The 15,475-nt window shown below is 40.5% G+C and overlaps 1 protein-coding gene across 1 annotated transcript; it reads left to right on the forward strand.

The window, feature by feature from the left end:
* The first annotated feature begins 6,186 nt into the window (after positions 1 to 6,186).
* Positions 6,187 to 7,602, forward strand: LOC119657353. Its single transcript, XM_038064227.1, has 2 exons — positions 6,187 to 6,454; positions 6,523 to 7,602. Exons 1-2 carry the CDS (start codon positions 6,371 to 6,373, stop codon positions 7,462 to 7,464), a joined length of 1,026 nt encoding a protein of 341 aa, XP_037920155.1. The 5' UTR covers positions 6,187 to 6,370; the 3' UTR covers positions 7,465 to 7,602.
* The last annotated feature ends 7,873 nt before the right edge of the window (positions 7,603 to 15,475 follow it).

The raw sequence follows: 15,475 nt of genomic DNA on the forward strand, positions 1-15,475 counted from the left end.
TATGGGGCATTTATCGGAAAATATTAAGGTAGGGTCATTGTAGTTCATTCTCGGTGGAGTTTGCCTTTTTCTCAACCATTTTGTTCTAGACTGTTTTTAAAATTCAGTACGATTTTCATTGTATCTGCCCTCTGTTAAGATGCAGGGCGAGTCTGTGAGTTTTGTATAATATTAGGTTGTTGCACATGGAATGGCCAATTTGGCAATCAAATGAAGTTAGTTGCGATTTTGCTGTATTAAACCACCACCAGTTGGCGCTGTTGTTGTCGGATAATGAAGTATAAATACTCTTACATTTAAACGAGGAGTCATTTCAGTTTTGATCATCGTTGTGAAAACAGTGAATAAAAAGGAAAACGGGATGGAAAAGAGCCAAGAACGTATACTTTTTCAGTATGAGCTCAAACTCGGTAATAAAGCAGTGGAGGTGACCAGGAACTTTAACAGGGCATTTGGAGCTGATACGGTAAGCGAACGAACCACACGGCGGTAGTTCGAAAAATTCCGGTCAGGCGACGTAAACCATCAAAGTGAGCCACGTAGACATCCAGGATCATCGATTGACAACGATGAGCTGCGTTTGCTAGTTGGATCCGACACACGACAGTCTGTGAGGGACATTGCAGAGAAACTGGGCGTACATCATTCGGCAGTTCCCCGGCACTTGCAACAACTTGGAAAGGGGAAAAAGCTCGACAAATCGTTTCCGCATGCCCTTACGGAGCAAAACATGGCCCTTCGAAAAGAAATTTGCAGTTCTTTACTCCCTTGCAACAGAAGCGATCCCTTTTTGCAGAGAATAGTGACATGTGATGAAAAGTGGAAATTATACGACAATCGTCGCTGATCAGCACAATGGCTAGATGCTGATGAGCCACCGAAGCATATGCCGAAACCGAGGCTCCATTTGGAGGAGGTAATGGTGACTATTTGGTGGTCTACAGCTGAAGTTATCCAGTTCTTTTTTGCCACCTGGAGAAACGATAAATGCGATTGCCCAACTCGAGGAAATGCACCAAAAATTCAGTATTCAACGGCCGAGATTAGTCACCAGAGATGGTGTGATACTCCTTCACGACAATGCACGACCTCATGTTTCCAGAACAAATGTTCAAAAGTTGAACGAATTACAGTATGAGACTCTGCCTCATCCACCATATTCACCGGACATTTCGGCAATCGACTACCACTTTTTTAAACATTTGGATCATTTTTTGGCCGAAAAACAATTTAAGAATGAAGAGGCTGTCAAAATTGCCTTCGACGAATTTATCAGCACCCGACAGTTGGACTTCTACGAAACTGGGATACATGCCCTTGAATCTCGCTGGGAGTAGTGCTTTGAATCGACCGACACCTATTTTGATTAAATAAATCAATTTTTGTAAGCTTTACAGTCATTTGAAATGTTAGTACCAAAACGGCCATTTCATTTCCAACAACCTAATATTTTGAAGAGTAGAAGGCAGGGAGTAGAATTGCAATCTTCGAATCGTTTGAGCCAATAATATCAAAGGTTTTGTAAATTTTAGGGATTCAGTTTGTAACAGTACATTCTCAGTTGCTTTATTGAAGGATTATATTTTCAGTTTTATTAAGCATTTATTTTTTACTGCTGTGGACATTTGTGGGTTGATATTTAAGACTGTGACGCTGTCTAAGCAGCGTTAGTTTCAGTTAATCTAGAGGTAGTATTAATAAACAACTATAAGCCATTAAATTTTTGTCACAGACTGTACTCTTATAAATTATGTTGTGGTCATCATTGTATTCTACAATATAACCTACGCACAGCAATAAATAACTGGAGAAAGCACTTCATTTACTCCAAGGCACTCTAAAGTGCATAAATCTCGCCTAAAATCAACAAGTAATGGATAAAACTATGCATGTTCGACAAAGTAAAGCAAAGGTGAAACGCATCCGATCTGTAGTTTCTGCATCAGAGGACAGTGATTGAAGAAACGATGAAACTAAAAGGACCTATGCAATGTCTCAATTGTCAAGATTTGGTACGCAGGAAATCATACTGTGCACTTTCAAGCGTATGCGCCATATGCGGTGATCTCCATCCCATAGCTACATGTTGATTAAACAAGGAAGATCTCTCCGCTGAAAATCCAGTAACGGCTGTAGTAATCTCACTGCTCTGTATACGTTGAAGTGAAACAAAAGATCCAATCACTGTTTCCTACGTTTACGCACAGATTTGAGCCTAATAACATCCAGTCTTACGTTTCTTCTTCTTCAGCCTTTGTCCGGTGCAGAAGCGGGGTGAGCTCGTTTTGATCGATTGCATCCTTCTCAGTATCAGGTATGAATGTTGTGTATGCGTTCATAAAGTGAATACTACGATCAGCTGGCATAACAGTAAGCTTCATCAGCCGATCATCAAACCGCTCGGCTTCTTTAATAGCACCAGAATCTTTCTAGTGCTTATATTTAACGTGCAGACACGTATTTTTTTTGCTTCGACTAATTTCCTTACCGACAGGACCAGGGCGCGTCCTGCTGCATCGACTGAGGTGAACGCCCTAACACTTCTCTGAGGCTTTGAATTTCTTGTCAACATAACCCCTTTTGGTTTTTAATGACATTTAATGTGTTTTGTTGGTCGATCTGCCACGGAACCTTGTACCACGAGAGGTAAAGTAGGTTTCATCTTTTTCCCTGATTTCAACATTTTATTTTTGGTTTACTGAGGATAATGCAAAGAACACTGCCTCAAACCCTCCTCCTTTAACTGAGCTTGGGACCAACATGCTATATAAATAACATGGCGGAGTTGTATCCAGTCTTATGCTGATACTGTGAAACTCAAATGTCCCGAATCAACACAGTGCACCCGCAATATACAGGTCAGATTTACATGCGTACTACAATGGGGCGATCCTATCACGATTTTCGCTGCATATTGCCTTCCGAAATTATCATCTCTACGGAGCGGTTTTGAAGCTTCTTCAGCACGCTTCATAGAAAATTTATTGTAACTGAGGACATTAATGCTACCACTAGCCGTGGAGGTTCGAGATTATTCTCGCTTAGAAACAAAGTTCTCTGGATTGCTATATCACCGAACTTTCAACTCAACCTATTATCCAGAGGTAGTCTTACCTCCTGGATAACTGATCACCGTAAAATACTTGGCTTAATCTACTTTGGGTTCACGAGGAATATAGAAAGAAACTAACAATCTGCCAACTCTACTTTCAACTAAGCTCCGATCATTCGCCGGTTTTCGCAACAAACTGACAGCAAAAGCAGACTCACTGGCTTAAGCATCAGAAGTATGTATATCTTTTCGCACTTAACAACAAATCTATCCTGAAAACTAAGCTCCGAACTCTTTCATTCATTTCATCGCAGAAGTGTTAATATCTATTTTTCTGTCACACCAACGTCGTGAGGTCCAGCATTAGATCTTCCAAAGTGTTAAAAAATAATCAACGAAGAAGAACTATGCCTGGGCCGTGAGTGACGATAGTTTAGATCACTAAAATCGAGGCAGGATCTGCCAGAAACAGGAAGTAACCTGCAAAAATTTTGGAAAAGGAGAAACATAAGAATCTTAAGTGCCTCCTTGAATATCTAAAGGCTTTTCGTGCGGAAACGCATTAGACCAATCTTGCGCAAGTCACCAATCTATCGGTGCATCCTTATTGATTCGTTTCAAAATTACTGAAGTGTTACATGCAAGATTCTCCCAAGAACTTGGGCAAAATCATCCAAGAACTGGCAAAACCGTCCATCATCCAACGGACACTCTTAATTTATGGTGATCTACGCTAGGGATATTTCCCGATAGTAAAGATCCAATGCTTGTTACGTCCTGTAGATCGATAAGTCCGTTCCCCTCGATATGAAAGCTATTCAGGAGACTGCTATTATCCAAGCTACAACAACACTTAGACGAAAACGAACTGAACTGAACATGAACAAGTTCGTCGGTTAACATCTGAGAGAAGCTGCACTTTGGAGAATAGAAAGTAATCTTCGACTGTATTCTTTGAAGTTGCGCTGGGAACTGATAAGGCCTACCACGGAGGCCTCGTTTAAAAAGCCAAAAAAGTTACCTACGAATACCCATAAAATCCTCGCATTGTATTTTCACGGAAGAATCTATTATCAATCAAAAAACTCACCTTACGTGAATCTAACACCGAAGTGGAGATAACTTAAGGTAGTGTTGGGTACGCCCCTACTTTCCTGGGGCCAAGAAGAAGCGCAGTAATTTACCTAACAATCTGCACTTCGAAATTGTTAGAGTTGAATAGAGACCGGTGGGTACTGATGATCGTTGCTTTAAATTTAGTTTGACTATCGTAGACTAACAGACTGTGATCCAAAGACGGAATCCTTGGAATTTGGACTAAACAAAGTTCAATAAATTTCTGTAGGATAAGGGACAGGTCCCCAGGCGACTAAGGATTTCCTTGGTGATAGAAAATCAACTGGAAACTCTGAATCGCACTCTTTTATAGTGCTTTAAAGTGGCTTGCCCTTTAGCCCGGGGAGAACGCGGTGAAATGATTTCCTGCTGAAACCGAGAACCACAAAAATGCAGGAAACCAACCAAATGACCTCTGAATAGTGCTCATTTAGAGCATGCGAAGAATTGAAAAATGAATGAGAAACTTTAAGGTTGTGGCAGGATGAGCCGGCCAAGTTTCTTAGTAAATCGGATAGAGTTTTTACAAACTCCAGAGTAGTGTGTGTACAGACTCTCTTCTAGGTACACTATCCGGAAGAACAGGTGACAAAAGTGGGAGAGAGTGTTGTCAGTTTCTGCAAACCTCTCAACGTGAAAGCGTTGCAAGGGGAATTGCAACACTACGAGAGCGGTGGTTACACGAGAAAAAGCGAGAGTTGCTATACTGCTCTTTTACCACTTCAAAATACCTGACATAGATGAAATCTTTCCAGCGATGATGAAGGAAGGTATACAGCGCTTAGACGCGCGACGTATAAAAAATATTTTTCTAGCAAGTTTTCCTCTGGGCAACGTGCCTACCTTTTCGCCGAAAGTTAACGTAGTCCTTATACCTAAGCTTGGGAAAGGTGATTATTCAGACTCAAAAAATTTCGGACGAATCAGCTTAAGATCACCCTCGCTGACATGGCCGTGTTCATAAGAAGGCGCTAAAGTCGCACCCACCAAACGAAAGCCAATATGCTTAAAAGCGTGGAAAGTTCTATCACCAGCGCGCAAAATCACTGAGTCTTCAGTCTTCAAGTTTCAAAAGGAGAGGATGCAACTCTGAAAAGCGAGGACGTCGCAGGGGTATTCGTAGATATTGAAACTTGAAAACTTCGTGACAATATGGTGTCAATGAACTTTTAATTACGTCGATCTATGCAATGCAAACACAAATCTTGTTGACTACTGGAGTGGGTGTTGACCGCTACCTGACAACAGAAGTAACGAAAATTGCTAATCAACTAATGATGCACCTGTAGTAGATGTTGGTCGAGATATTGACAATTGGTGCCTCAGTCATGGACATTCAGTAAATTTAAATAAAACCACTATGGTATTATTCACAAAAAAGGGTGGAATGGTCTTTGCTTGCAGAGGTGAGTGGTATAACTTTTCAACTCTCCAAAGAAGTGAAACACATGAGAGTTATTCTAGGTAAGAAACCTCTTTGGAACAAACATGTAACCAGGTAAAGATGAAACGAATTCTCAGGCAGGCATTTGAGTTGACATGGAGACTTAAACATAGTATGCTGGTCCTAAGCCCAGGAAAAGGAGGAGGGTTTGAGGCAACCTACTTTGAACGCCGATAAAACAGCGTGAGGAACGCACTGGTCCGCGGTGCATTAAATGGTGGCGATTTCGTGAGAAGGAAGAAGAAATGATCTCAGCGCTAACTTTGAACTGGGTTTTAGATTTGCTGACCACAGTCAATGATTTTCTATAATAAACGGTGCAAATTTGGACGATAATAAAAATATTGAACTTTAAATTCTCCAAGTTAAATCCCAAATAAGTCACCCTAAAATCCTTTTTTCGATTGCTTTCAAAGAAAGCGAAATATTTTTAAGGTTGACCAAGTTAACCAAGCCGATCAAAACGACATACACAGTAGTAGTAATTCTAATACTTAATATACTGTACCCGTTCTGAATGCTTTGCGAAAATCGTAGAAAGCAGCAAACAGATAAAAACCGAATATGAAAAATTATATTTACTTCACAGGAAATTATGTGACAAAAGTTCAAATCAAGGCATCCTCCCGTCGGTTTAGTTTACACTGACATTTTCATGTCGACATTTTTTAAAAATTAAATGTTTTCCTAAATTTTCCGAAAATTTCAACTCCTTACTTTTATTTAGCCAACTAATTTTATCGTTCCTTGCTCCAAAAATGATCAGACTTTTTAAATCATCAGGTCTTCCTATCCTGAAAGCAAACTCTAGCATCCTCAAGGATATGAACCTTTCCATATTTGTAAGTTCAATTATTTTTCAAATAAAAATTGGTAAGACCATTTTTGAACAATTTTTCTATATTTCTAGGGGAAACGACTTAGTTCTCAGATATCATTTTGTTCTGGCAACCCACTTCGCAAAAAAATATTAACTCCTAATAATTTGAATGGCTGGGAAGTCGGTGTTGGACTACGAGAATCGAGTACCAATGGGGGAGGAGGATCAGGCGTTTGTAAAATCGATTTGCCTTTCAGGTTTAAACTAAATGCAGATCAACTCGTATCCTATCAAGCTGGTATGCAATATGAAAATGTCGGGGTAAAGGGAAACCTGAGAGGTGATGGAAGGCTGTGCGCGGCCAATGGCTTCAAACCATCTGCAGGATATAAACGGGCAGAGGATCCGATTGTGAAGTCTCCTTTGAGACAATTGGACCTTCTGAAAAACAAGCGTTCTGAAGTAGTGTCAGAATCTACATTCCGAAGCAAAGCTTCGATTTATAGTAGAAATCCTGACGAACTAAATAATTTACTTCTGGATGCACGGAAGCTGTTGCCGCTAGCTACTACTGCTGTATTACCTCCCAAAAGCGGTGATTCTGATTCGAAACATAATGGTGATCTAAAAGCAAAGTCACATCATGAAGAGAAAACCCCATCTAAACCAAGCACACCTGATATTCAGAATCCACCTTCCATTAATATTATTGGGTCTGACGAGCATTCGTCTGAAAAATGTCCCAGAATATCAGTGTGCTCTCCAGAAACTGTAAAAGCCAGGCAGTCAACCGAAAATGGCTCACAGTCAGAGAGAGAAAACGAGAATAAGGGGCGTAATCGTTGCGCCATGAGAAGGCATGCTCGCTCATCCAAAGCAACGGCTGCAGGCCGGTATTGTGCAGGAGGGCGTTGTGAAGGAAGAAAAGGACACCAAGGATTCGTTCTCCCAGGCTCAACTGAGAAGTCTCGAATTAAACACCGTGGAAAGAAAAGTGGGAAGCCTAGTAATCGTTGCGATAAAGAATGCTAGGTAGGAGGAACGGAAGGAATATATACTCGAATGCTCAACATCATAGTAAAAAGCGAGTCGAATAAATTGCCAGGCCTAATTTTAACCATATTACATAAACTAACATTTTCAATAAATTCTGACAGTGACTGATTTTAATTGGTTGGTTTTTAGGATTTGGAATTTGTCCTCAAAATATTGCGCTATATTGCTACCAATGTATTGTCCGAGGGTTCAGTGGTTAGAGCACAAGGTTATCGTAGCAGGAGGTCACGGTTTAAATCTCACTGATGACAGAGGGATTTGTATCGTGACTGTAAGTGTGTACCTGAGTGAAGTCATTGACTGAGTGACCACATTGCCTCCAACGGGGAACTGTTACTGCTTTAATGCCCTTGAAGGCCTTCATCCAATTGGATTGTCGCACCAACGATTATTATCATTAAACTGCCCGTACTGCTTAAAATTGACCTTTACATCTATTAGCATCCACAGGATAATATTCTGGGGGATGATGTGAATTTCGGTTTTTTTCTACGCAAATGTCAGCCCGACGAACACTAGCTACGTCATCACAGAATCGTTTGCTTTGCGTGGTCGTAACACAACCCCATTGCGATGTTTTGCCTCTTCCCTCCCTCTTCTATTTCCGATTCTCACCAAATCTTCTTTTCTTAAGACATATATATCCGAGTTATCACAATCTCTGATTATACCTAATACTAGCATTAAGTACCAAGCATTTAGTTTCGGGCGCTGGTGGTAGTAGCCGTTGGTAGGTTAATGAGAGAATCTGTGGAGAACTTCCCTCAATATCGGGCACGTATGCGGAATAGTATTCTTCTGGATGATTTGAACCAGACTGCAAATGTCCCAGGACATCGAGGGAAGCTGTGAGGGATTTAGGTACAACACCTGCAGCTGATAATATTATGTGAACTACGCCAATTTCTCAGGCCAGTGGCTCAGAGTACACTTTCTTCTCCACATGTTTACGTTGAATGCTGCTATTATGGGCATAACAACTCAATAATGTATGTGGAGCGACCCGTCTTGTCAACTAACAGTACGTCAGGCTTGTTGTGTGGTATATGGCGATCAGTTAGACCTTCCCGGTCTTAACACACACTGTCCCCATGATAAGCCCATGCCTGTATGCAAGGTTCTGGTGAATCACCTTATATACTGCAATGTGTCCGTTTGTGTATTGCACCGGCGCCATAATAGTATAACCAAAAATCGAACGGTCCAACGGCTGTAACGCCAAACCACATTCTGCACTGGTCCTTTTCTATTCGCTCTTTCATTATAAGCTTTTATAAGCTCTGTTGGTGAGCACGCCAACTTGAATGGCACGCATAAATCCTTGCGTCTCAGCAAAAAGCTCCACAGCACACAGCCATCAGTTCGACAAATTCAAATCGACAAATGGTTGCTAAACGCAATTCATGTGTTTTCCGTGCATTGCCTTCGACTTTCGTTCATCGATCTGCTCTTGTTCAACTTCACCCCACTCAGAGGATTGAAAGATCGATCCTTCAAGTTAATTGAAGTCAGCCTACAGTCTGCCTTACAGACAGCTGCATGCAAGGGATTCCCCTGCTTTTGCTGTGAAAATAAGCGAGTAGTGAGTCGAATTGGAGGTGGTGTTGTGCCGCTACCTCAACCGCACCCCTACCTCCGATGTCACGAGGCAGGTTCATCCGCTCCACCGCAAAGTTTGAATGATGCATTCGAAATTTGGACATAGTAGTCTGTATCCGCCGTTGGACGCTTTCCAGATCGGGTTTCGTTCGCGGCGATATTCCGAATGCATAAGCCAGTGAAGGGATAGCGCTTAGCTTATTCTTCCCCGAGAGATTCAATTTCAGTACCAGATTTGCACGTTGCAGGAATTTGGACAGCAGATCATCCCTCAGATCACCAACTCGAGAATGGTTCGCTCACAGTATTCCTAGGTACCTTTAGAAGTCTGTCTCGGTGATAGCTTGGATGTGGAAGCATCGGTGATGCTATGTCCGGCGTGCGGCTCGTGATGACCTTTGCAGATGGCTTGGATTTGCCACTTGCCTAATCCAAATTCCATCCGAATATCACCGCTGAACATGTCTATTATTCGCAAGAGACTTCTAAGGTAGTCAGTCGTCAGTACCAGCATACAACTTCATGTCATCTAAGTTCATCAAATGTGTTAGCTCGCGATTAGCACGTTGGCCATATTTAATTGCAAAACCATGCCCTCGAACATCATTCAGTAGCCATGAAAAGGGGTTCAATGCCATGCGGAACCAAAAGTTACACAACGAATTCCCCTGAAAATGCTTCTACGTATACGGATAGGCTCTGAGGTATTGGTCCCCTCAGATAAGCACACTGGTAAGGTGGTATGCCACCTTTCCATGACTGTCGCCAAAACATGATTAGTTTGGGATCAATACTCTACAGATATAGGATATCGATTAGCCAGGTGTGCGGAATGTTTTCGAAAGTCTCGACATAATCGATATAGCAACTAAAGAGGCCTCTAATGAATTGTTCTTTACAACCCGTTGACCAGGCATTAATCTGCCAGGACACGCATGAAACTTAACCGACAAAACGAAATACTCTTGACGATAAGTTTACATTATTCCGAAATTAGAAGCCATCCTAAAATACTTTGCAGCCTTCCCTGGGAGGGCCGAGAAAGTAATAAATAAAATAAATATGCAACCCTTCTGCTCCTCGGACAGTTGGTCTCGTGGTGTGCATTGACTCTTCCGCTAATAATCGAGGCTGTGAATTTGCCTTCGGCGGTGACCCTTTTAGCATGCTCCGCATACTGGGCGTGTGACCCCCAAAGTTCACCATATTTTTTCGCTTCCGCCACCGAAAACTGTACCGTCTGGACGCTTTTTTTGGATTCGTTGAGAGATCCTGTTATAATTATTTTTACTGGGGTAATAATTCTTGATTATTATTCAGCACTACGTGATCTGCTAAGATGGACCTACTACCTTACAAGCACCCTTTCCAGAGCTTACTTCTGCGTCTGGGCAGCGTACTTTAGAGTATACGTTTCATTTCGCTGGAAAGTTATTTTGAGGTTTCTACAACTTTAACCTTCGGCCAGTTCTTTTCCTACTCCATCGCTTGAATCTACAACTATAAGCTGCGCTTATCTGGGTCGATATCAGACCAAACAAAGGTTCGCCACTAATTGGGTTTTTTGCAAAGGTGGGGGCAGAATGTATATTAAGTATATTAAGAGGAGCTAGATTGTCTTCTACAGATATATGTTGATGAAGGTTTTCTCATTCATGGCTTTTAGCTCTCTGCTCCCTCCTCCTTTGGAAAGCAATTGTTTAACGGTCGCTGAGGGTATAGTTCTTGTTAATCTTTTAAAACGGGGATGGGAACAGATTCACAAATAAGCAAGATCTTCTTCGGATAGCTATTTATATCGTCTTCCTTGTTTAGTACTATCGTCAATTGAACAGAAGCTTCCAATAAGCTGCATCCCCTTGTGTTAGTTTCAATTTCCCGATTTGAATGTTAAAGTCAGCGACTATTACCTTTGCGTTAAATCCAAAGGCGAAAATATGACGCATCCTCGATTTTTGACAACGGGAAACTTCGTGAAATAAAACAGGTGTACTTATATACATCACTTATCTTTCTACACAGGAAGCCAATATCCAATAGACCAATGCAAACTATTATAGTATGACTTAGTAACTGCGCACCCATAACGCTGATCTATCAGCTAAATCTGCGGCCCATACATTTCTGCCAAGGTTTCTGTAGGGCTGATTTATGTATAAGGGCAATTTCCCCTCTGGATCCCTAAGCGGCTTACTTTCTATACCAGTTGCTAAGATTATGGTTGAGTCCATGCCGGTAGTGAAATTCCTCGGCATATTTTCTCTGTGCCTGGTTCCCAGCGTTTGCGCTTAGCGCACGTTCATCTTCGTGAAACTCTATGAGTAGCATCGGCCTACCGCGGGCGCTCATCTATATACCCCAAAAAGGAGAGGAAGATAATGAATCAGCGGCAATAATCCTGAGAAGACACTCTCGGCGGCATGGGTTTTTTTTCTCTTCCTGTACAAATCTGATAATCATGTTCTCTCCTCTGTATTTGCTGGAAGAGGTGATTGACCTTATTTCCAACCCTTCTCCGTCTATAGAAATTCTGATCATCATCGCCAACGTTTTCTTGGAGGAGGCCTAAGCTCGTGAAATGTATCAATCAAAAACACCCCCTATTGGTTTTAGGACACTAATCTGGTATAGATTAGTGTCCTAAAACGATTAAGGGGGTGTTTTAGCCGATAGTCTGTCCCATAACGCGAGTCTGGTATTGCTTTTTCGAAATGTATTTAACCTCCCTTCATCTAATGTACTGATTGTACTTAGTCGATGCTGCTTTCATACTTGGTCGAGGCCCCTTGCGCTTTATTTGGCAAAGTCCCCATATATGAAGCACTACAGACGTCACTTTAGTGAGTATTGCTTATCTAAGATGACATATAATGTACCTAATACAACTTTTTTGGGCAGTGAGCAACTTCTGCTCGCCTTTTTTGGTAGTCATGTTTCTGTTGTTTAAATAAAACCGTAAACCTTTCTGAGGCTCAGAATAGATTCTTTTGTGTCTGCAGTTTGAATTTTTTTTGTGGAGTAGTGCAGATTTCCTTTATGCATGTGCCTTTAACCAGACAATGAAGTTGCATGAGACCTCTGACTTCAGTTTTTTTCCCTTCTAGGACATAATCAGCCATGAATTTTCTCAATATATCCGCGTATGACAAATTGATACGACTGGAAATAACCAAGGCCTTCAGATCAATTGTTGATCATGCTCGTTGCTTGTTTTTGGTGTTTCTTCTTTTTCCAGAGTAAAAAAGCCAACGGCTCTCATCATGCCTTTTAGGATTTGGTGATCTTTGCTCTTGTATCTGATAAATTGGCTTAACGCTAGTTGAGTTCGCTTCGGTATCGAGTATCATACTGGGAGCTGGACAAGTGAAAACTCACTGAAGTAAGAGAAACGCAGATATCGATGACAACTAGGATTCGAACCCAGAGCAACGAGATAGAGAGGCTGACCCTCAACCCCCCCCAACCATCGCATTGCCAATAATTTATGCTTAGAAATAATACTCCACATTGAAATATTGTCAAGAGGCAATGCCGCAATTAAAGTTAATATTAACTAATTAATTATATTCTAGCCCTCGAGAAGTTGTCGCTTGACGTTGTTACGTAATATGTTTTATTAATTTAACATATTTAGCTTTTTGGGATGGTTTCAATGAAAAAGTTTGTGAGCATCATTAGTGGAAAGTGCTATGTAACTATGATAATTTTCAACAGAGAGTGAAACTTTTTATTCCATTTTTCAAACTTTACTTAGTTGGCAAGCGCTTATCAAAATTTTCCAAATTCACCTGGTTGAAAGTGGAACAAGTTGCACCAGTAGGACCTTAATAACTACTACATCGTAACTCCTGGTATTATCCATCGAAAAACCCTTTTATGAGGCTTTGAATTGTTACTCGGGCAAAGACGATTTCACACGCGTTCACGATGCAAATGATTTCATTGGATACAAATGGGAAACTATTTACGATTAAGAGCCAGATATATGGGAAATTTCCTTTGGCCTTGTCGCTATCAACCGCCAAACTCAAACCTCACCCACAGGACAATCATTTTGGCCTGTTTGAATTCCAGTGGACAAACCAATGCTTTAACTGTTCGAGGGACTAATAATGATGACAATTTTGTGTATTTCCGAAGTGCAGACCAATAGTTGCATTTGTAGTACAGATTAATGATGGTGGTAACTAGTTTACTTGCAGACCGATGCCACAGATAAAGTGCTACGCTGCCCCGAACTGACGTTGTTGTTATGATGTGATGTTCGGGGATCTGGGATTTTAATCGAAATCAATCAAGCCGAAAAAAAGGTCTTGATTGAAGCTGTCGAAACTCTTTAATGCGGCAATTTATGTGAACTCAATAGAAGGAGGGAAAGCCACAATTTAAGTCAATTTCTTCGGTTGAATAATTCTGTGATTCATTTGGTGATACCCAAAAATCTAATCTGAGACATAAGCGACGAGAAAATGACGTTTAGGAAAGAAATGAATTCATTGTTAGCATCATTTTTCTATTTATTAATTAATGGTTTCGATTAATTGTTTGATTGGGAATAATAAAAAGGGAAAATTTACTCAAATGACAAAATTATTATCCAAATGATAAAATTGCTAAGTACTCCCTTTTTAAGGTTTTGTGTAAAACATAACTTTATTAAAACCGGTTTATAGATCTGTCTGCCTGTCGGTTTGTCACACGTATTTTTCTCGGAAATGGTTATAGCGATTGACACCAAATTTGGTGGAAAGGTGGGAACTGTGAACGCTCGCATATACAGTGAGTCACATCATTCTACGTCGAATTTAAGGGGAGGGGGAGTCCCCATACTTGCAAAACCGTGTGTACTTTTTGTATTCACCAAATATAATCGTGAGGGGTATCGAATGAAAGGTCTCGGTTAGTACTTTCCGATGGCATAGTTTTGATATTTATTGGAAAGGTGGGGAGTGCGGAGAGTCGAAAGTGATCATTTGTTTCACAGACCCGTTCTCAGAAACTACCTAACCAAAAAATCTGAAAAAAAATCAAGAAGCTGCCGCTATATGGTGGCGATATCTGCCCAAATAAAGTTAAAAGTAGTATATTATTATAACTTTTAGTAATTGACTGCAAACCACCCTTAAGTTCATCTTAGAATCACATTGTAGGCTATAACCTAGAGCATGATCTTACCAAATTTGGTTGAAATCGCACTGTTACTAACAAAGTTATAATAGGTCAAAATTGTATGCAAATTCAAGACTATGAATGTCAGTATCACACAAAAGTGGATATTTTCACATAATATATGCATGTATTACGTGCTAGTTCCTAATGGGACAAATGTCGACTCAAAAGTTTTACTAAAAGAAGTACCTTTCATACCTGAAGCATCCAGCTTCCGGTTTTCCAACTTGTTGCTTTTTTCCCCACGGGATCATAAAGTATTAGGAGTTAGGACTGCATAGAGCAGTGCGACTATTATGACTTATTCTTAATTTGTTAAAGTTGGTTTTGTGCCGTCAGTATTGTGACGTCTATTATGGTCCAGCTCTTCTCAGATTTCAGTAGCTCATAACATCAAGGGAGGGGGGGTGGTAGTATATGTGTAATCACGGCGTTCGTAAACTCTTTTCCCAAGCTGCTCGGGGAACCATTCATGGTAAAATTCACACTCTTATAACGATTCTGAATTTACTATTGCTCTTTGTTGCTAGGGGCAGCCTACATTTTCAAAATTACCCGAATCTTTCAAAGACCAGCCCTAAGCTATTATTTAAGCTGTAGACTATGTAAAGGTGCGAAAAATCTTGTAAATCAGGTTCAAATGAATAAAGAAGTAAACTATCTGACTTTGCCTTGTCTGGGGGCGCGAACGACTTAAATAAGCAATTATATTTTCCCCCGAATATATCGATTACTTTTCTGACTTACTTCTGGTAACTCTTCTTAATGATACAAAAAGTAGAAAAGAAGTACAAAAGTTTTAACTCCAATAAATTTACTAATAATGGTTGGATTTCATGCAAATTTCCCAAAGTTATGTCTTATATTATCGCTTATACTAATACCATCTTGTACTTCTAGGATGGAATTAAGGGGTGTTTTAGGGTAAATTTCAATAATATAGTAATATATTGACTTTAGATTAGGATATAGAATGGGATGTATTTTGATTTCATATGGATGCATCATTGTGATTTTTTCCTGATTTTTCGGCTGGATAGAATCTGAGAACGAGACCTGTTTCACTTTTTGAGGCACACATTTTGAACCCTCACTCCTCTTTGTTTCACCCAATATCAGAAATATGATGAGTTTCGAAAAGTACTGATCGAGTCCTTTCATTTGATACTCCATAGACCACATATTTGTCCCATTAAGTTTCGGCAGCACATGGTTCAGA

The sequence above is a fragment of the Hermetia illucens genome, chromosome 5 (assembly GCF_905115235.1).
Source record: "Hermetia illucens chromosome 5, iHerIll2.2.curated.20191125, whole genome shotgun sequence".
In the NCBI taxonomy this organism is placed as follows: domain Eukaryota; kingdom Metazoa; phylum Arthropoda; class Insecta; order Diptera; family Stratiomyidae; genus Hermetia; species Hermetia illucens.

Excerpts from the sequence above, each read along its gene's own strand:
- LOC119657353 (XM_038064227.1), top strand. The coding sequence starts at position 6,371 with ATGATCAGACTTTTTAAATCATCAGGTCTTCCTATCCTGAAAGCAAAC. Across the intron at positions 6,455-6,522 it reads ATATGAACCTTTCCATATTT|GGGAAACGACTTAGTTCTCA; the intron begins GTAAGTTCAATT and ends CTATATTTCTAG.